The sequence below is a fragment of the Monopterus albus genome, unplaced genomic scaffold (genome assembly GCF_001952655.1).
Source record: "Monopterus albus unplaced genomic scaffold, M_albus_1.0 scaffold52.1, whole genome shotgun sequence".
NCBI classification, from domain to species: domain Eukaryota; kingdom Metazoa; phylum Chordata; class Actinopteri; order Synbranchiformes; family Synbranchidae; genus Monopterus; species Monopterus albus.
The window spans coordinates 3,591,173-3,611,651 of NW_018127932.1; the positions used below are offsets into that span (position 1 = coordinate 3,591,173).

Consider the following 20,479-nt stretch of genomic DNA (forward strand, 5'->3'; position numbering starts at 1 on the left):
GAATGTTTTATCATGCCAACAACTGCACTATTATCAGACTGACTTTGTTTCTTTATCATCACTGGCAATGTCAGTGGCAGCAAAAATGCTAAGAAGAATATTAATAGTTATTGGAAATAAGATGAATCTGCAGCATCCGTTAGGCATCCCCCGTTGCGTCCTTGCATTGCAAGTCCAGTGTATTTAAATAGTTTACTTAACAATTTTAAGAAAAGCATCAAATTCCCACTTCTTTAACACAGAACAGAAACCAAGTGTTTCCTGCTCTGCACATCACACCAGTGCACGTGTGATGGTTGGTAAGAAAATGGTATCTGGCCTCGTAAAAATACAGCATGTTTTAAGTTCCTGCTAGATGAAACATTTATTGTAGGGCTGTCACTGCCTATGAGCTCAGTCTCAGCTGATCTGCGTTTTTCCAGACATATTTTTAAGTACTTAAATCTTTTCTGTTCAGGATATGTTTGCTGTATCTGGACTGACTTGGCCATTACAGGAAATAGAAAGGTCGAATTTGTTGAACAGGATTAAACCTGGGTGGAACTGAGGTGTGGTAGACAAAAAGGTTTTGACTTTGTATTTCTAGAAAGTAGTAAGAATAACGGGGGTTTTCTATTCACGTCAACAGTATCAACAGCATCTTGTTGCCTTTACATAAAATGTAGCTTTAGTCTTGGTTTCAGCCTTCAGCTGTGGTGGTTACCGCTTGCCTCAAATAGTTAGTAGCGCACATATTTCATGCTATGAGCTAAATATGAGTTCCGTACTAAAGCACGACAACCACCGCTCGTCTCTGGAGCACAAGGGTTTGTCTTGAGAAACGTCCATCTGAGAACTTTTTTGTCTGTCTGTACTGTACTGGCCAAGAGACAGCAGTGACAAATCAGACGGCTCTCACTACATATTCAGAATGAAGTCCATCCATCCGTTTTCTATACCGTTATCCTGAAGAGGGTCATGGGGGGCTGGAGCCAATCCCAGCTGCCACTGCACAAGAGGCGGGGTCCACCCTGGACAGTCTATCACAGGGCTGACTTCTGAATGAAGTCTTTAAATGGAATTGATTTTCAGTCTACTAGGACCCCCTGGCTTTTGCCTCAAGCACTTCAGTTACTAGTTTGGGGAACACTTTTTTTTTAAAAGTTGTTCTATTTAGTTAAATGTGTGTGTGATCTGTTCTTCAGGGTGCACCGTCCGGTAGAAATAGAGTAACGTGAACAGACGAAGATGCCAGGCCCACCTCCCCCACCACCTCCTGGGCCTCCCCCTCCTCCCACCTTTGGTGTAGTAAGTCATTCTGTCTTTATAGTTGGAGTTATAGGTTTACCTGTACACTCTGTCATCATTCTGTTTTGGTTTAAATGAGTATATCACACAAAGTTCAATAAATTCATTAGGTTGTTCTGTTTTCTGCAGCTGTACTCCGTCTCAGTGTATATCCCTGCATGCTGTTTGTGTTTCAGGCCAACACAGAGAAGCCAAATCTAAGCCGTTCTGAGCAGCATGGAAGGAGCGCTCTGTTGTCTGACATTTCAAAAGGGGCCAGATTAAAGAAAGCTGTTACCAATGACCGCAGCGGGCCCATATTGGACAGTGAGTCAAGACCTATGTAACAGCACTCATTAAGTCTATATTTACTACCCCCGAAGGTGAAAGTTAGTTTGTAGCCTGGTTAGTCTCACTAATTTAGTCACAGTGATAACTTTAAAACAAGAGTGGGGAAATAAAGCAACATGAACTCACTGTAACACACACAAAACACACAATATCAGGCAAATGTTTGACTGGCACGTACACCATATGTAGTGAAATTATCCTATAAATGAGCAATTATTATATTTTGTTTATTTTCTCAGAGCCTAAAGGAGGTGGAGGTGGAGGAGGAGGAGGAGGTGGAGGTGGAGGTGGTGGAGGAGGAGGAGGAGGTGGTGGTGGTGGTGGAGGTTTTGGTGGTGGAGGGGCATCTGGTGGTTTAGGAGGCCTGTTTGCAGGAGGGATGCCAAAACTGAGGTCTGCAGCAAACAGAGACGCCAACGGTAAAAAATAAATAAGTGATAATGGCCAACACAGAAAGAACTGCGTCCAGTAACACCTCTAACATAGTTACCTTTGTCTTCTCACGTCTCCAGACTCAGGACCCAGTCGAGGACCTGCACTCCCCACAGGAGGCCGCTCTAGTGGCCCCAGCCCCTTTGGTGGTGGCAGCTTCGGTGGCACGCCTAAACTCCCAGGAGCCCCTGCTGGTGGCAGCTTCGGTAGCACGCCTAAACTCCCAGGAGCCCCTGCTGGTGTCCGCAGCGGGGTCCCTGATCTTCCCCAGGGCCGCTCATGTTTAGACAGGACACTGCAGGAGGCCCCCCTCCACCCGTACCCAATACACCTCGACCAGCCCAGGCCTTGCCATCACGTGGGGGTCCACCTCCACCATCGCTCCCTGGTGGACCCAGGCCCAGTCCTGCTTCAGGACCTCCACCTCCCAGTGTTCCACCAGGAAGGCACGGACCTCTCCCTCCGCCACCAGGAGGCTCCTCAGCTGGCCCAAGACCGAGCTTCTCTGCACCACCTCCAAACAGCAGCCGACCTCCCTTACCGCCAGCACCTGGAGGGAGACCCCCACTTCCTGATGACCGACCCCCACCCCCACCAGCTCCCGTGGGAGGTCATCGACCATCCATGCCCCGTGACATACCCCCTCCTCCCCCTCCCTCTATCAACTCAAAACCTTCTTCTTCTGACTCGCCCTCCTCATCCTCTCGTTCCTCGGTGGGTGGGGGTGCGCCTCCTCTCCCACCGGGGCGACCGGGCCCCCCTCCTCTACCACCAACTCCAGCTGGTGGCGATGACCAAAGCACTCCTCGTCTCCCCCAGAGGAACAGCTCACTCAGCAGGTACAGGGAAAGTTTGATCTGTTAGCCTGAAATCTGTATGTACAGGTTCATGGATGAGTAGCACTGGACCAAGGTTTGTACATGGCATCAGATGTCAAATTCTGAGCTAATGCTCCTGATAGTTAAATCTACTTTGGCGGATGTGTCAAATTGCATAAATTCAAATCTAATAGTAGCTCACACGTCATACAAACGTTAGTGTTTCTTTTCTTTTCAAAAGCTTAAACTGGACATTATGTATGTGCAGTATGTTTTGACTGTAGCTGTTCAGACAGGTGATGTATCACCCACCTTGTATTTTATTCTGTATATTCAGTTTTAGATACGCAAACAGTGTGTTTCTCAAAGTTCAGTGTTTTGCACAATAATTTGTATTTTCTAAATTCTGATTGACTTAACTGCTTCATCTTTTTAAGATGAATTTTCTTTTCTACAAATATTATAAAATGGATACATTTATTAAAAGTGTGTTTTGTTTTTGTATTTTGGCAGCTATGGTCCAACTGTGTCACACGGCCGGACAGGGCCCCTTCCTCCTCCACCAAACGAGAGACCACCTTCTCTTGGAAGGAACCAGCCTTCAGTACGCACAGGTGAACAGACTTGATCAATGTATTGAATATTGTGAAGATATAGTGTGTCCGCCTGTTCCAAAATCCCATTCATCTCAATAGTCACTGTTCACCAGATAATCAGTTTTTATTTCTGCCTCCAAAGGGCCTCTTCCTCCCCCTCCTCCCTCAGGTCGTAGCATGGTTGGGGGCAGTGTGAAGCCATCACCGGCTTCTTCTCCTATTGGTCGGCCAGGCCCAGAGGCCCCTCGTGGTGGACCCGGTGGAAGACCTCCCCTCCCTCCAGAGAGACCAGGGACTGGAGGAGCCCCTCCTCCTCCGCCACCCATGGGCAATGGCTTGCAAAATTGTCACCACAACCAGATACAGGGTGAGTAGATCCCTGGAGGTGTTAATGGGGTTTATTTGAATATTGTTAAAAGCTAATTTTTGAGGAAAATAGAAGTGCAGAAACGAAACAGGATACAGCCGATGGGACAAAAACAACAACTGGAAATACTATGTCACTAGTAGAGAGTAAGATAGAAAAACAACAAGGGGGAGAATGGTATAAATGTAAATATAGGAGACTTAAGGGCAATAGAAACCACTTAATTTAGCGAAACAGAGTGTAATATTTAAATCTGTGTGTGTGGCAGATTAAGCCAACTATATCTAGCAGAGGACTAATTGTCTTTTTCAAAGACTGTACTCTTTCTGCAAGAGAAACCCATTTCCCTCACTGTTGTTTTTATCACGTGACTTCTCTGTGTTCAGCTATGACAGAGATACCCATTGACCTTTTGTTGGTTTTCCATTAAGGCAAATCCATTCCCCTCCGTTCATGTTCTACATGACTCTGTCTGTGACTGACTCCGTCTGTAGCTATATGAGTGCTCATGATGCATCTGTGTCATGGTAATTCTGTCTCCCATCAGACTGATTGACCACTGGTCTCTGTTTCTCTCCATTAACAGATGAGTGGGAGTGTCGTTTCACTTTCCATCCAGTGTCAGACCTTCCGCCTCCTGAGCACTACGTGCCGTTCCAGAAGACATACCCCAGCAAGATTGCCAAGACTGACGGCAGAGGTCAGACAAAGACATGCGCATACGACTTGTAAACATCAAATTCTCATGCCATTATTGGGTACAAGTGTTTTTCAGGGACTAAGAAAAGCCCTGATTTCAGCTTGACCTTCATGCAAAAACCCAGTGATTTTTGTGAAGCTTTCATAAAAGATTTTTCCAAGTCTGTAACAACCCAGCAATACCTGCAGAGAAATAATTATTGAGAAGTAGTTTTTTAGGTATGAAAGGTGCATATTCTGCCTGTTTGAGAAATGTCCAGAAGTAAACTGCAAAAAACGGGTTAAAGAAGATTTATTTCAAAGATGGTGCTTATTAGAGCAAACACTAACACTCTGCCACATTTGATTTTAGTACATTTCAATCACTTCTTGTCACATTCCTCATCATTATCAACCTTTTTACATATATTCATTTGTTTCTGAGATATGCACAGACAAATAAACAAATCTACCTTCTTAGGCAAATACAGCTGTAGCCCAGCTACACAACGACACAGTGCCACCTGCTGGAAGAAAATAAACTATGCTCTAGAAAACTAATGAAGAGACTAACTCTGCTGTGTATTTGCCTCTTTCCAGGTAGTGGTAAAAAGGAGAGAGGAGCGCCTCCTCTTCCTCCTATACCCAGGTGAAGAAGAGGTAGCAGCCATCACAGCACCTGGAGCTACACCATCTATTTTCCTACTTGTCTCTCTCTCTCTGTCTTTGTTGTGCTTTGAACTGCTTTCGTTGTATGGACGGCAACATGTACAATGGACCTGAAGTATGGATGACCAAGTTTACACCATGTGCCTCTGTAGCAGTAGTATTGCAATATTCAAAGACCAAAGTCTGTTTCTACTCCGGTACACTGTGCTCATATGAAAAGAAAATAAACTTGTACCTCTTTAGGCACTAAAAAAATTTTGTTTTTCAGGTTGATGGTCACGCTGTGGCTGGAAAATGCTCTTTAAGCTTTGTCAGTGATCCACATTGACTTTATTATTAACAAACTTTTTTTATGGTTTGCCTATGGTTGATAGATTCCATACTTTGCTTGCTAGATGTTGTTTGATCAACCAGCTGCACTATTACACACTCTGACTTGACAAAGTAGCATTTGGCAGAGAGCAGATGTGACTTTCTAAGCCTGTTTACACTGCACAGTTAGCAATAGGTAAAGGAAAATCAGTGTCTTATGGCGGTAGTATTGTCAACATTGATGTCCTGTGGTTTTCAGTCAGGCAGCAGCAGTACAGGGCTTATACCAGGGCTTATACCAGGGCTTATACCAGGGCTTATACCAGGGCTGGCCATTTGAAAAGCTCTTTCTCTCTTTTTTTTTTTTTTCTGACTGTACTGCTGCTTTAAAATAATTAAGGGAATCAGCCTTTCGTGCCTTAATTTATGTGTGTATCTTTCAGCTGGATTAGATCACCTCTGCTGATGTAAAGGTAAAAACGGAAGCAATAATGCAGCTTCGTTCCAACATCATCTAAAATATTGAGTATAGACATCATCAGTACATACTCAGACATAGACCCCAAACTAAAAATGGCCACAACCTTCCGCCAGCACGGCATAAAAGATCAGCCACATGTGCCTTCAGAGTATGTGTATTTACATCTGTGCGTTTCTGTTGGAACCACTAAACGGTACTTTTCATCTGATTGTTAAATGTGATGTTAGCATGCATGCATTGTTTATGATTGTGATGTAAAGGACATTGTATGGGTTTATGACGCAATTTAGCAATTTTGTTAAAAGCTGCCTTACAATGCCTTACAACCTATGACAGATAAAAGCTGCCTTACAATGCCTTACAACTTACAATGAAGGATCTATGTATGATTCAATCACGTGGTTTTGGAGGACTGTATTATTTTAAGTTATGTTTCAGAACTGCAGTATTATGTTTTTGCTTCACCCAGCACAGCTATGAATGGTTTTGTAAACATGGTGTGCTGGTCATGGAAACATTGTCTTAAAGACAATCATACAGAAGCAAAACTATTTACACCAACAAAGTGCTTTAAGTTGCTTTAGGTGCTCCCCCTGTTTTTTTTAATTTTTTTTTATTAACTGTACATTGTAAGTAATTTGATATTTCTTCACAAAGGACAATCATCATATCACCATACAGATGAGGTGCCTTGTATTATCAGATAAACAACATGCATTGTTTATGTTTGTGCAATAAAATTGGGCAATAAATTAATCCAAACGTGTTTGTTGTAATGTACAAGACATGTTCTGGAATTGTGTTATATCTTAAAAGTTATTTTTACAACTTGGGCTAGTCAACAATCTCATTTCTTGATTTTTCTCTACTCCAGGCACCGATCATTCCAAACATATTATGACATTAGCTCTTTCAAGATATTAAGATGAAAGTTTGATTTTGTCATGGTCGCCCAGCAGCATTAGCACTTTTCAGTAGCCTGGTGGCTGCTGCTGCTCCCATGGGAGGGACCTCACCTACAGCGTTCTCTAAAACGTCAGTAGGTTTTTTTTAATAGCCCTTTGTGCAGATGAACTAGCTGCAGTGGTAATGCCACCACCTGACTATCATTTTTCATTGACATACCACATTTAAATTCTCATTTGCAAACATATAGAAGTCACTGTCTTTAATGTTGTTCTCCTGACTCACCGGAGTAGTGGTGTAGACAGATATCCTTCCTTTAACAGCTGCTGTAGGTTTTCACTAGACTGCCCTAGAATTAGCAGTTTAATTTTGACATGAATAACCCACAAAGTAATGAAAATCAAAATATTCTCACAGACTCCAATGTACCAGTGTGCACCTGTGGGCCTACTAAAGTAGATACACTGTGCTGTGTAGGGTGCTATCCATTAATATTTCATTAGTATTAAGTTAAAGTGAATCTGGTGGAAATTACCTAGGCATGGAAGTGTTTGCCTGCTAATCCCCTAAAATTCTAATTTGGAAAATTCAGCATCTTTCTTAAAAAATGTATTTATACACAATGGTCTATTATTTATTGTAAATGTAAATGGACAGCAATGAGCTGTCAACAACAAAACATATGAAATTGAACAATGAAGATCTACTTTGTATAACAGAACCTTAAGTGATGCAAGGTGTGCATACTTCCGTAGATCCACCAATTTGTCTTTAATTGTCAGTATGTGATCGTTTATAAGTGACGTTGCTGCTATAAAAGACATAATGAGCTCTAAAGTCCAGGTAATATTCATTATCATTATCACATGGATGCGGTAACCCCTGTTACGTTTTCATCCAATCACTGTTGGAGTGGAAAGCGTATCTCGACGGAGATTGGTTAAATCATATGTCAGTCATTACTCAGACCTGTCAGATTCAGGAGCGGAGCTTCTCAGGGCTCACAGATGGGCCTGTTGTGTATCAATGTAGATGAGGCTCGAGCAGATATGATCTTCTAAGCAACAAAGGTAACAAACAAGCCGTTTTAAAGAGGAAGACATAGTTTATCACGTCGTGTGATCTAACAAACGCTGCATTTTCACTGATGTTTTTAGCATACACCTAGCCTTAGCAAATGGTAACTGTTATCTGGCAGTGACAACGGTGCTGGCAAGTAAATTGCAATGTTTTAAGATGATTATCGTCGCACAACATAAGTTATAATTTGCTACAATGCTGTAAGATTATAGAAATCTCCTGTCATTGGATGAGGCGGGTTCACTTGACTGTGCTAAGCTAGCTAACGGTATGTTCATATCCAGAACTACAGATTCTGAATGACAGCCTCAGTTTCTTTTGAGTTCCCTCCCACGAGACAAGACCGTGCGACTTGAGCCAGTTGTTTAATCTCATTCTGTATATTTCAGCTTTACTTGTTTTCACCCACTCCTGGCTCCTTGTCTTACTCTAGATATTTCGCACACATCACCTGAACCCCAGGACCCCCCATCCCATCATCACCATGGAGACCACCAAAAACTATGTGCTGATCCATGGGAAGAACATATCCCATAATATCCCAGCTGGTTCTGCTGCGGGGCCTCACATGTCCATTGACAAGCTGTTCCCGGCTCTCCTTGAGTGCTTTGGCATTATATTGTGTGGGTACATAGCTGGCAGGTAGGTGTGTGCAAAAATAGTGATGTGAATCTTTTGGTGAAGTATTAATTTACCTCCAGAAATGGCCTTACTCATAGGTTGGAAAATAAATGGAAGTCCCTAACCAAATGATAAATGTAGATGACCATTTTGTCTCCTTCAGTTATACAGCCAGCATGTTAATGTTCTGCTGTATGTGGGAAATTAAGTGATACCCAATGAAAATAATGAAAATGACAAGTGAGCAACCACTGTGGTTTTTATGTCTGTTTAATTTCTTCCGTTTCTACTAACAGGACAGATATCATCACAGAGAGTCAAGCCAAGGGTTTGAGGAACTTTGTGTCCAAGTTTGCTCTCCCTGCTCTTCTGTTTAAAAACATGGTGCTGTTAGACTTTGGAAATGTCATCTGGGCGTTTCTCTGGAGTGTCCTGGTTGCTAAGGTTGGTGTGTGTCTGTTTTTATGCATCTCTCTGTGTGTTTACACTTTTATGTGTATTTCCTTTCTGTTTTCCATCATGGTGGTTTGATTAGTTTGTTTACTTCATTCAGTGTCACATAAGACTATACTGTCCTAAAGAACATAACACATAAACACAACCTGACTTCCAGACTCCCATCTTGTGTATAGGTGACAGTGTTTGTGCTGGTATGTGTCCTGACATTGGTGGTAGCCAGTCCAGACAGTAGATACAGCAAGGCTGGTCTGTATGCTATCTTCGCTACACAGAGCAATGACTTTGCTTTGGGATACCCCATAGGTGAGACAGACACAAACCACTTAGGTATACTCCTTGTACAAGTTGTCAGTGGAAAAAAAAACCTCTGAATTTAAGACAGTGTGTGCATAGTTGTCTCTCTTTTTTGTCTCCCATTTCTAGTTGATGCTTTGTATCAGAGTACATACCCAGAATACCTCCAGTACATCTACCTAGTTGCCCCGATCTCACTCATGCTCCTCAATCCCATTGGCTTTGCTCTTTGTGAGGTGCAGAGGTGGAGGCAGGCCAGCCATCAACAGCACAGCACTCTGGGCATTTTGGGAGTTGTAGTCTTAAAGGTACTGTGTATATACAATGAATAACAATCATAGGTGTAGCAAACGTACACATACTAAGAGGTTTCAATGATAGTTTTTTACTTTTGCAAACTTTAAGTCAAACTTGAAGATCTTACCCACTGGATTTTAACGTTATTATATCCAACCTTCTTTATGTCACGTCTTCAGGTACTGAAGAACCCAATAGTGTTCATGGTGATCGTGGGAATCATCTCCCACTTTGCCTTGGCTCAGCGGATCCCTGCTGTGTTGTCAGAGTTCATAGATGGTCTGGCTGACTCATTTGGAGGAGCTGCCTTATTTTACCTTGGCCTCACCATGGTGAGTTTAGTTTCAGTCAGTTGTTTTTTTTATATACAGTTTTCATTTTGGTTAAGTACAGTTACTTACTGCACATTTAGCTTAATGTAGGCCTTTCTGTTGCTGTGGCAGGTTGGCCAGCTTAAAAAACTAAACAGAAACACCGGAGTGGCCTTGATACTCCTGATCACAGCTAAACTGTAAGTGGAACTGAGATTATGTGTGTGTACTTCTGTGACAGTATATCAGAGGCCTGATTTATGTTTAAGTGTTTCAAGTATGTTTTAGTATACTTATAGTACATAATGAAGAGGCAGGATATTATATACCTCTTAATATATTACAGCCCACTGCAATGGCACCACCTCCACTAGAACTAATTACACCACTGGTCAATGATGAAGTTGGTTGTTTTCTCTCCTCCTCCTCTTTCCAGGCTGGTGATGCCATTGGTCTGTAAAGACATGGTGGATATTCTGAATGCAGAAGTCAACAGCACGAGTGCCAACCACTCCAGTTTGTCCAACTTTGCTTTCCTATATGGAGTCTTCCCAACTGCACCTAGTGTGGCCATCTACGCTGGACACTATAACATGGAGTTGGAGGTGGTAAGTGCCATTGCTGTGTTGATCCTACTTTAAATTCCACTTTCTAAATAATTGGTTTACAGTAGTGAAGAACAAAAATAATATTTGAAACATTATAACAAAATGGAAGTTTAGGTTTAGGCGGAGTTCAAGCATTCTGTGAAATGCATGAAAACGGTGGCAAAAAAACTCACACCCTACTTTAAAAACTCATCTTAAAGCCATAGTATGCAACTCTTTTTTTTAAATATTTTTGTTGTAGAAATCTGCTCTAGAACTTGTCATAATGTGGAGAGGTGCTATCAGAGCCTCCTGATTTTTGTTTATTAGATGCTGGACTAAATTTCAAGCCTTGTTAAACTCATTGTTTCTCTTTTGTCACTAGATGAGACATTTTCAACCACACTAGTATAGTTTTTAATTAATGTCAGATCCAGGTTTCTCACAGTCTATGTATTGTATGACAAGAACACAAAATACCTCAACCTGTGTTTTGTAGACAGGTTATAAATTCACACTCTGTTAGTGACATGCTTTGGATTTTATAAATCTTTGCCTTTCTGTCTACAGGTAACATCAGGGATGGTAATCAGCACGTTTCTGTCTGCACCAATCATGTACGTGTCAGCCTGGTTATTGACAATCCCTCTGATGGACCCAGCCCCGCTGGTGACAGAGCTTGAAAACATTAGCTTCAACATTAGCATTGTCAGCCTCGTAGCACTGGTTAGTATATTTGCAGTCATATCTTGATGTAAGACCAATGATTTTAAAAGTCCACGAGACTGACAGGAAGGAATACCAAAATTCTGGTCAAAAGAAACATGATGTGAAATGAGAATACGAGTAAGAACTAGTTTTCAGACTGCAGTATGTAGAGCTTCAGGACTGATATGTGTCCGGACAGATAACTACTCATTCAAGAGAATTTTCCAGATGCGGTGAGAAATTATCCTGTGTCTGTATCTTCTCTCAGGTGTGGACCATAACGGTGATGTTGCTCAGCAAGAAATTTAACAAACTTCCTCACTTCTTTGCCTTAAACCTTTTCCTGGCTCAGGTCAGTCTCCACTCCCATGTCAAGCAATTTAAACCTTACAACAGTTTACTTATGTCCTGCTGCATGTGGTTTACTACAGAGGTTTTGTCATGGTTTGACAGTTTGATTGTATTTAACCTCTATTAATGTATTGGAGATCAGAAACAGCTTTATTGGCCGTGTGTGTTGGACATATGAAGAATTTGATTCTGGTACAGTGGTTTTCACTGTGCATGACCGATGTTCTTCTGTAAAGCAACGAGTAGAGAGTAGACACAGAGAACAAAAAGGAAAAGAATGTACAAACGAGGAAAAGGAATATGCTACAGTAGCTGAAGGTCTCATTCACGTTTCTGCTCTATTTCAGTTCCTAGTGTGTGTCAGTATGATCCTGTGGAACTTCTTGGTGAAACAAGAGGATAATCTTCTTGGCAAAATTTTCACCTTCACTGTGCTCTATGGGTCTCTGTACAGTACCTACGTTTGGACAGGTAAGTATATTTTGTGAGCGGTTAAGGACACATTCGTTCTTATCAATTAAAATACATTTGGCACAATACTGAAATGAACTACAGTGTATTCAAAATGTGCACACTGGTGCTTGCATGCATGTGTTTTGTTCTGTTTTTCAGGTTTAATCCCTCTTTGTCTGGCTCTGACTATCAGAGACGATCTGCTGAGACTCCGCCCAGGAGTATTCGTGGTTTTGGGCTGGGGGTGGGTCAGCACACCCAAACAACCCAGGGCATTCTCTGACATCTTCCTTGTTTAAATCATTACGCTGTCAGGTTAAATTCTGAAATAATATGGGACATGATTAATCCCTAGAACACATTTAAGATATAGAAATGAGGTTGTAAGAGTCTAGACGATGACATTTTGTTTTGAATTTGCTTGGTGTGAATACTGTTTGTGTGTAGGGTTCCTTTCTTGATGGTTGGAGGTCTTCTTATATCAGGAGAGAGGACTGATACAATAGATTCTGCCTTTTTCTATGGCAGAGCTCAGGTTAGAAAAACTTCACTCTGAGCTGTTTATGTGTGTTATCTTCTCTTCCTTCTGCTTTTTAAAAAAAATCTATCCCCAAACCCAAAATAATGTAGTCCAGGAAGTTTTACTTTGTTCTCTTCTATTCCAGATAATCAGTACAGCAGTGGTGGTCGCAGTCAGCCTGGTGCTGGGTGCGGTATCTCTGATAGGTCTCAGCCAGGGCAATGCTGAGCAGAGAGGCTACCAGGCTTTGAGCAGAACTGCTGTCACAATCATCAATGATGAGCTGAGGACCCCTGGTGGCTTGGAGGACCCTCAACAACAACAACAGGCACAGATGGCAAATTCGCCTGCCTGCAGAATCAACTCGGGTAGGTGGTTGACTGGTCTTGAGTTGTAGTTCATTCTGCAGTTATTGAGCAGCTTTGTGTCTGTTTGTCTGAATAAAACAAAAATTAGAATGTGTTGAATTGTTGATGGAGCTTTAGAGAATAAATATGGCCTGTTGAAATGCTTCATCACCTAAATACTCACATTAAAATAGCTCTAATGTTTCTGTTGTGTTGTCAGATCTCCACAGTTTCCCTCCAGTCCAGACCATGCCTGACACCACAACCAGCACACAGAGGGAGCAGACAAATACAGGTAACAACACTTGCCAACCATTAATTATTATAGAGTTTATTTGCATGAACAGCTATGAGAGACCTTTTTATATTAGCTTGAGCAAATTTCAATGCTTAGTTGCAAAAACCTGAATAGTTACTAGAATAAAGTTCTTTTATGCTGTTTCATGTTAATGAAAGATTAACATGTTTTGATCTACAAGTTAACACAGAAACCACAGTAAGATGCCAGAAATAATCAGTACAATGAAACAGATGGTGTTTTACACAAAATGTGGCACCTTCATCTTTAAATCAGTAAAAATGTTTAAAATATGCAAAGTGATAAACTATGCAATTATATAAAACAGCATGAAAATATGTGGAAGTGAGGAAATACTCTAACCATCCTGGAATTGATCAGTGGTAATTTTCCTTCCCCTCCAGGCCACAGTGGGGCGCTGTGCGATGTGCAGCAGCAGAGTTCTTCCTCCTCAGAGCAGCCTCTAAATCTGCCTCCGCCTGGGCTTCAAACCAGCGATGATAACCAGACAGTCAGACACGTTGTGCTGTGTCTGCTGCTGATTGTCTTCTTGTTAGCGGTGAGAATCAAATGCTGAAATACTGTGTGTGTGAAATGTAATTTGGTAAAATAGACAAAAGCAGATACTAGCTCCATGTTACTGTGTCTGACTGCTGAATCTGTCTGTAGAATCTGTCCAGCTGTCTGTGGTGGCTGTGCAACAGAGATCCAGGAAGACTTTACCTTGAACTACAGTTCTTCTGTGCCATAGCAAATTATGGACAGGTGTGTGTGTGTGTGTAGATGCCTAAACATGAGCTGTTATGCAAATATACTCTGTTCAACTATAACCACTACTGTAAATACAGTATGTCTGTTTGTCCCAGGGTTTCCTGTCCTTTGGGATCTTTGGCCTGGACAGACACCTCATCATCCTGCCTTTTAAAAAGAGGTGAACTGAGACTTTTAGATGAAACGTTTGTTCACCATAGTTTCTACATTCGTTATCATTCAAATGAGTCAGATAATCAAATCATAAAGACATGACCAGAACAATGATTGACAGGTTGCTTGGCCTGTGGCAGAGCAGGGACAGCGAGGATTCGAGTCCGCCTGGTGTACCAGAGGAGGTCAGGCTCACCTGTACCCAGTTTGTGCGCTACCACAAAGACCAGTGTGTACAAGACATTGTACACACACGCAGGTATGAGTACTAGTCTGTGCATGTGTCATACAGTACATTGTCTTTTGGAACCGGATGGTTTAGCTGTGTCCCTGCTCATCTCAACATTGTTACAGCTGTGGTCTTGTTTGCCTTTTAGTTTTTCCCTTTTTCACATCCTCTTTGCATGTTACAGTATCTGCTGATCTGTTTTGCTGCAGTTTCTGGAGCTCCTTGTTTACCAAACACTTCTTTAAGTGTATATTTGCAAATACTGGCCACTTTATTAGGTACCCCTGTACAACTTTACGCACTTCAGTGCAACACTTCGGCCTTAACATCTGTTTATGAAGCTCAACATGTATTTGGTGAAATTGTCAAATGTATAAATTCAAATATATGTTTTAATATTGAGGTCATAGTTAAAGGTGGTGTTGTACTGGACTAAATTTAGAGATGTCTATTTATTTTTGTCTTCCCCAGCTACATGCATGAGAGGGTCAGAATATTAGGAACACCCCTGAATATAGTGTAGTCCAGTACAACACCACCTTTAACTAGGTGGAAGTGTTGCATTGAAGTGCATACATTTGTATAGGTGTACCTAATGAAGTGGCCAGTGAGTGTAAGTGCCTACAAAGAAGAATCAGCTGTGGGTGGATGCTGAGTCAGCAGTATCCACACTATGTTATCCTGTTCTTTGTTTTCTGATTTCTTCTGTTTTTTGGCCCCTAATAACTAGAAAAACTATTCAAATATCAAAATGTTCCACCTTTTTAAGGATGTGTGCTTGTATTTTTCATTTTTGTAACATTTATACTTTTTAATATGTTCAACATTTATTTATAATGGTAGTCAATGGGAGACTGACTGTGGTTCGGCAGGTCGGGGTTCGATTCTCTGTCAAGGCATGATAGATCATGGGAAGGAAGAGAGGGAAGATAGACGAGGGGAAGGTAGAGAAATAGGTGGGAGGTAAGGTGAAAGAGAAGAAGGACCTCACCTCCTTTCCATCTTCCCTCCCCTGTCTATCTTAACTCCCATGATCTGTCATGCCATGGCACAGAATCGAACCCCGACAGTCAGTAGTCAACCACCAAGCTATCCAACTACTGGATAGACACACATTTAGATCCTTTACTGGTTTCTGCTGTTGGTTAATGAGATTGTAAAGGGATCTAAATGACACTCACAAAAACGAGGAATAGTGTTAACCTCCAAGCAGATGTTTAATTTGAAATGTAGTCACTTTACTATAAACCAAACAAAAACTCAACTCGTTTAGATAAAACACTTCACTTCTGGGCTTGGGTGCTTTTGAATTTCAACCACTTTTTTTTTTTTTACACTATTCCTTCTCCTTTTCCCTGCTTTAGTAATCTTGATCCTCTCCTTTCTACATATTTCCTTTTTTTCCCCTCCCTGCTTCTCTTTGCCTGCCCACTCTCTCCTTCCTTCTCCACCACCCCCTAGTGGCTCAGGGGAGAGTATGAACACTTCGACAGGTGAATCCTTCCTCTGATAATGACAGGTTTGGTGGAGGAGGACTGGAGGAGGAGAATGGAGTTTTGAGACATTCCCATCAGCCCCAGTACCTACACCCACATCAGGAACTTCAGGAGCCACAGAATCTGCCCCAGAATCACCAACCTCACGATCCAGCAGAGTCCTCTGCCCAGTGTTTGCTTCCACCCCAGCTGGAACCTGAGGATGAACACAAAGCACATATTTCCACCTCTGATGCTCCAGAGGGGCAGCTTTCCCAGCTCCAGGCTAGTCAAGCTCTTGACAGTGATCTTCCATCAAATCCATCACCTCTCCATCAACATCCCCAGTCCAATCTTGAAAGCGTGTTTCAGGGCAGTGACCTGGTGGACTGGTTAGTTGAGCGAGGCCTGTGTGCTGGACGGGCCGAGGGCCAACTCTATGGCATTCGTCTCCAGCACGGAGGAGTGTTGCATCACGTGACAGGTCAGTACAGCTTCAGGGATGTACCCACTCTGCTGTACCGCTTTACACAGAAGAGGGACTGTCCCGAACATGAAGGAATAACAAAGGAAGTGGAGGGAGGAAGGTGAGAAGAAAAGGAGAGGGAGTAGGAGGAAGGAAGCCACAGCTACTGTGGCTGTGTGTCAGAAGTGCCTTATGGTGCAGTTTTACCACTAGATACTAGCTCTGGCAACTGAGAGACTTAGTTTGAAGCCCCTTTATAAATTAACAGGTGATGTTAGATATAACACACACAACAATGCAAGAACATCAGACAATGAGACAAAGGGATAGCTGGGGTTGTAGAGACAGACTAAGAGGATATGAAGAGAAAAGGCATTTCCAGCTCTGGAACAAAACTTAATTCCTTTTTTCCTTCTTCACCTCTCTGAACTGAGCTGGCTTTGATTAAAACTTTGTGATTTTAGGCACCTTGAGAGGTAAACTGGATCGAATTGGTGACCAGTGAAGTGAATTTTTATTTTTGGTCTAGATTTCTGTGAGCCAGTGAACTCCTTAATGAGGGTTCACATTTTCAGTGTATGAAGGACAAATAAGCTTTTTCTAAGGGCAAGTTGGCATTCAGCAGCCTGTCCCCACTTATTGTTCTATTTATGGGACAATAAATAGTAGATCAGAGCTGATGATACTCTATTCTTGGCCATTGAGCTGCAGGGCTGCTTATTGAAAACCAGTTACGTTCTTGCCTGTTGTTTTCGTTACATGACATGAAATCAGCCGGTTGCTTCAGAATTTCACTTTTGCATGCTGTGTCTTTCAGCCACTGGTCTACGTTGACTACTTGCATGACTCAGAGCAGCAGAGACTTCTCTGAACCTTTTGCACTGACTGAATTATAACATTTCTCATGTTTGTTAATTTTTTTAATTATGCAACTCGATGGCTCTTTGTGCTGTAATGCTGCAGGAGTTGGTTACGTTTTGTGCAATTGTTGCTATTGTCTATTTGGAACTGTCTGTGGTCACATTACAATGGATTTATTCAGCCAGGGTGGAAAATTAACAGATGCTTTTTCTGCTATGTAAATCCAACACTAGCTTGAGCTGAATTGAGCCCAGACCAAGCCTGGCACGAGTTTCTTAAAACCTTAAGGAGACAAGTGTGTAGTTACTTTACAAGAGCGCTTTATATGCGACACTCTTTGAATTTGTCTTTCTTGACACGTTGAAAAGACAAAATCCTGAACTGACATAACTTATATAGCCTAATTCTTTGGTCTAGCTGACTGTATACTGTACCCAGAAGCACTATTTAACTGTTTACAAATGATGTACAGTAGCTGCCACTGAGCGATGGGCAGCCTCAGCTCCATTTGCCTGTTAAGTTGCTACTATGATGTTACTATGAAGTTTACAATGATTTGGCAGGTTTGCAGAAGACAAAGACAGATTTTTATGAGGTGCGACAGTATGTTGTTGCTAGCCAGGATCTGTGTGACAGGGTGTTTTACTCCAAGTGTGTTGCTATGAGTCAATGAGGGCCAGTGACTGTGTGACCCCGAGAAAGACACAAACAAACTGGTTAGCATCCAAACTGTCAAATTTCACTTTGTCACTACACAATTACTTATTCTGTTTGTAAATTCAAAGCCAACATTTATTACACTTTAATACAGTCAACCTGTATTACACATGTTGGATTAAAAAAAAAGATTGTCTCCCCTGAGCATACTGGAGTAGTTCTTTCTTTAAGAGCCCATGTCATGCTTTTCTAAGTTTTCCTTACCCACAATGTTACAACAGTGAGTTATCATCTTAAACGTGACTGAAAGCTCAAAGAACAAGGTGTACCTATGTTGTTGTTCCTCTGTTTATACACGTCTCGGTTTATACACGTCTCAAACTTTCACAGATGAGACTTTTTCCAACTATTTAAAGTCCTGCACAGTACTCTACAGATTTCCTTGAATTTTCATATTCTCCTAGCTGTGCACATTCATGTGAGTTCGCCTGACATCCACCAGAGCCATTTTAAAAGTGGAATTTTTTGACTGCACGTGATTTTGTGGATACATTTTCCCTCCAGCTGCCGCACTGTGACCAGAGGATGTGGAGAAAAATACAGGGCCTGAGGTTACTGCATGTCCGGGAATGTTCAGGGACTCGCTGTTTTACCTGACCAGGTCTATCTTTGTCAAAAACGGAGGCAACAGGAGCTGTGGGTGTTCATAAAGTATCCTCTTGGTTTCAGGAGGCAGCTCCCCTTGTGATTGAGTTTTATCATTCTGAAATAATTAGACTATTTGGAGTTATTATGGGTGCAAAGTTAATGTAGAGGTACCCAACATTAAATGGCTCGAAATGAGCATGTCATGGGCTCTAACTGGTTTTGGTCAAAGAGGAGAACAAAAATATTTCATCCTGAATCCTGCACAAAATCCTTTAAGACAACCAACACTCTCACTTTCCACTGTATTTAAGGACTGCAGACTACAGCGGCGAAATCCAATCATAACTAGCCACAAGCCACAAATGTGGCAAATTACAAATACACTTAAGATTACAAATGTGTACAGTAAAAACCGATTTGTGCATCTTCTGAAGGCCACAAATGCACATTTGCTGATCTACAAATAAAGTCCAGGTTCCACAAGTTAATTCCTCTGTTCTGTTTAGGATATGTGGCAACAGCGCCGCTGGCTTGCCAACCTACTAGCTACCAGCATTAGCTCAGTACAGCAGCTCTGCAACACTAAAGTTAAAGCTAATGTTTAAGGTGCATTTTTAATCTTCCCTTTCATGTCAGAGATACTAAGTACAAAAAATAATGAAATAACTTATCAAAATAAGAGCTGAGGAATACAGTATTGGGTTGTGGGCTGAAGAGGGAATGAAGTACGTTACACAAACACAGAATTAGTTTCCACCTATCCTTAAATGCAGCAGATTTGTGGATCTGAGAGTGAGAAAATATTCTTAAAACCTTGCACAAGAGTGTAACCTGATCTGTGCACATGTATCTAACACTCTGTAAATACATTTTAAAGAACAGTACAGTTGTTTTGCCTACTTGTGGCCTTCATCAGATGCACAGATTGGTTTCTACACATTTGTAAACTGGATTGTACAGTATTGATGAATCGCTGAAGATGCATTTGTGGCTAGTTATTAGAGGATTTTACAATACATCCAAAAGTTACAAACAGTACCTTTTGACACATTTGGGTCTTTTTCACATTTGTAAAATAGTGGAACCACCAAGCTTATTTTCACTGTTTGTGTGGAGAGCAGATCGACTAACAGATAAAAATATGACGGCACGCCACAATCCTGGAGATCTGATCTCCAAAATTCCACTGTACATATACATTTTACAGAACAGCAACCTGAAACTAGATGAATCAAAATATACAGCAGACAATCCAGACCTGTAAACTCTTTCATTCTGCTAGTCAAGCACACCAGAGGCAGACTCTGCACTAGATTCCCACCTACATTTTGCTTTACATATGCTCATTTTTAAGAAACTACAATTTAAGACTTGTCTATAAAACTGCTCCGCAAAATAATGAGGCCAACAAATTATAGTACAATTTCAAACTTAAAACAGTAAAATTGGTTACACTAATAGCAACAGAAAGTGCATCACCACACTGTTTAAAGCTTCACATTCACAGGAGCAAAAGATGTGATCTTCTCATGACTGTCTACCAATTAAGTACTATAAAAGATTTAATACCAAAGGGAAAAACCTTAATGTATGCCACAGGCGTAAAATATACAACCATATAGCACCTAATATATGGGATATCTGCTTCTACACTGCAAACTTGGCAAAACTCACTGCGTAAAGGTTACACATACATATCGTTAGGAAAATAATTAACGCAATTATTTCAGAAGAGGATTATAACAAACTCTGCTGAATTTTTATACTTTATCACAGAACCATGAACTCAGAAAACCATCAAGTTACAGTATATTGGTTTTCATGGTTCTGTTCATTATTTCTATGGACAGAATTTCTAGGCGCAGCCAGGGGCCGGAGGGAGTCCGGTCTGAGGACCACAGGATCTCGTCTCTGCTTTTTGCAGACGACGTTGTCCTGTTGGTTCCATCAAACCAGGACCTCCAGCGTGCACTGGGGCAGTTTGCAGCCGAGTGTGAAGTGGCTGGGATGAGAATCA

The 20,479-nt window shown here is 41.7% G+C and overlaps 2 protein-coding genes and 1 long non-coding RNA gene across 7 annotated transcripts in view; 2 read left to right on the top strand and 1 right to left on the bottom strand.

Moving 5' to 3' along the window:
• wipf1b (WAS/WASL interacting protein family, member 1b) overlaps positions 1-6,226 on the top strand; it is a 15,485-nt gene extending 9,259 nt beyond the window's left edge. Inside the window, 9 exon segments of the mRNA XM_020601673.1 lie at positions 1,185-1,287; positions 1,464-1,593; positions 1,857-2,036; positions 2,130-2,330; positions 2,333-2,888; positions 3,381-3,481; positions 3,606-3,830; positions 4,417-4,530; positions 5,109-6,226. Of these exon segments, the coding sequence (XP_020457329.1) occupies positions 1,228-1,287; positions 1,464-1,593; positions 1,857-2,036; positions 2,130-2,330; positions 2,333-2,888; positions 3,381-3,481; positions 3,606-3,830; positions 4,417-4,530; positions 5,109-5,161 (1,620 nt within the window). The 5' untranslated portion in view covers positions 1,185-1,227 and the 3' untranslated portion in view covers positions 5,162-6,226.
• Positions 5,845-7,344, bottom strand: LOC109961086 (uncharacterized). Its single transcript, XR_002275094.1, has 2 exons — positions 6,336-7,344; positions 5,845-6,297 (listed from the first exon to the last, which is right to left on the bottom strand). It is a non-coding gene; the product is annotated as an uncharacterized LOC109961086 (long non-coding RNA).
• A 413-nt stretch (positions 7,345-7,757) lies between these two features.
• Positions 7,758-18,010, top strand: gpr155b (G protein-coupled receptor 155b). Of its 5 annotated transcripts, XM_020601671.1 has the most exons (21): positions 7,760-7,946; positions 8,390-8,598; positions 8,874-9,021; positions 9,210-9,339; positions 9,460-9,638; positions 9,807-9,959; positions 10,071-10,138; positions 10,375-10,546; positions 11,096-11,251; positions 11,502-11,585; positions 11,932-12,055; positions 12,197-12,281; positions 12,485-12,572; positions 12,703-12,925; positions 13,125-13,199; positions 13,607-13,761; positions 13,872-13,967; positions 14,069-14,133; positions 14,248-14,385; positions 15,875-16,314; positions 17,114-18,010. In XM_020601671.1, exons 2-21 carry the CDS (start codon positions 8,441-8,443, stop codon positions 17,128-17,130), a joined length of 2,754 nt encoding a protein of 917 aa, XP_020457327.1. In that variant the 5' UTR covers positions 7,760-7,946; positions 8,390-8,440; the 3' UTR covers positions 17,131-18,010. The 5 variants fall into 5 exon arrangements, with proteins under 5 accessions (XP_020457328.1, XP_020457327.1, XP_020457324.1 ...); XM_020601672.1 differs by lacking the exon at positions 17,114-18,010 and having other exon boundaries at positions 7,758-7,946; positions 15,817-15,902; XM_020601668.1 differs by having other exon boundaries at positions 15,875-18,010.
• Positions 18,011-20,479: the final 2,469 nt, after the last annotated feature.

What these genes read in the sequence shown, in the direction of transcription:
- gpr155b (XM_020601668.1), top strand. Translation starts at nt 8,441, where the DNA reads ATGGAGACCACCAAAAACTATGTGCTGATCCATGGGAAGAACATATCC. An exon ending in TGTGGGTACATAGCTGGCAG is followed by an intron (nt 8,599 to 8,873) that starts GTAGGTGTGTGC and finishes TTCTACTAACAG; the next exon opens with GACAGATATCATCACAGAGA. An exon ending in TAAACCTTTTCCTGGCTCAG is followed by an intron (nt 11,586 to 11,931) that starts GTCAGTCTCCAC and finishes GCTCTATTTCAG; the next exon opens with TTCCTAGTGTGTGTCAGTAT.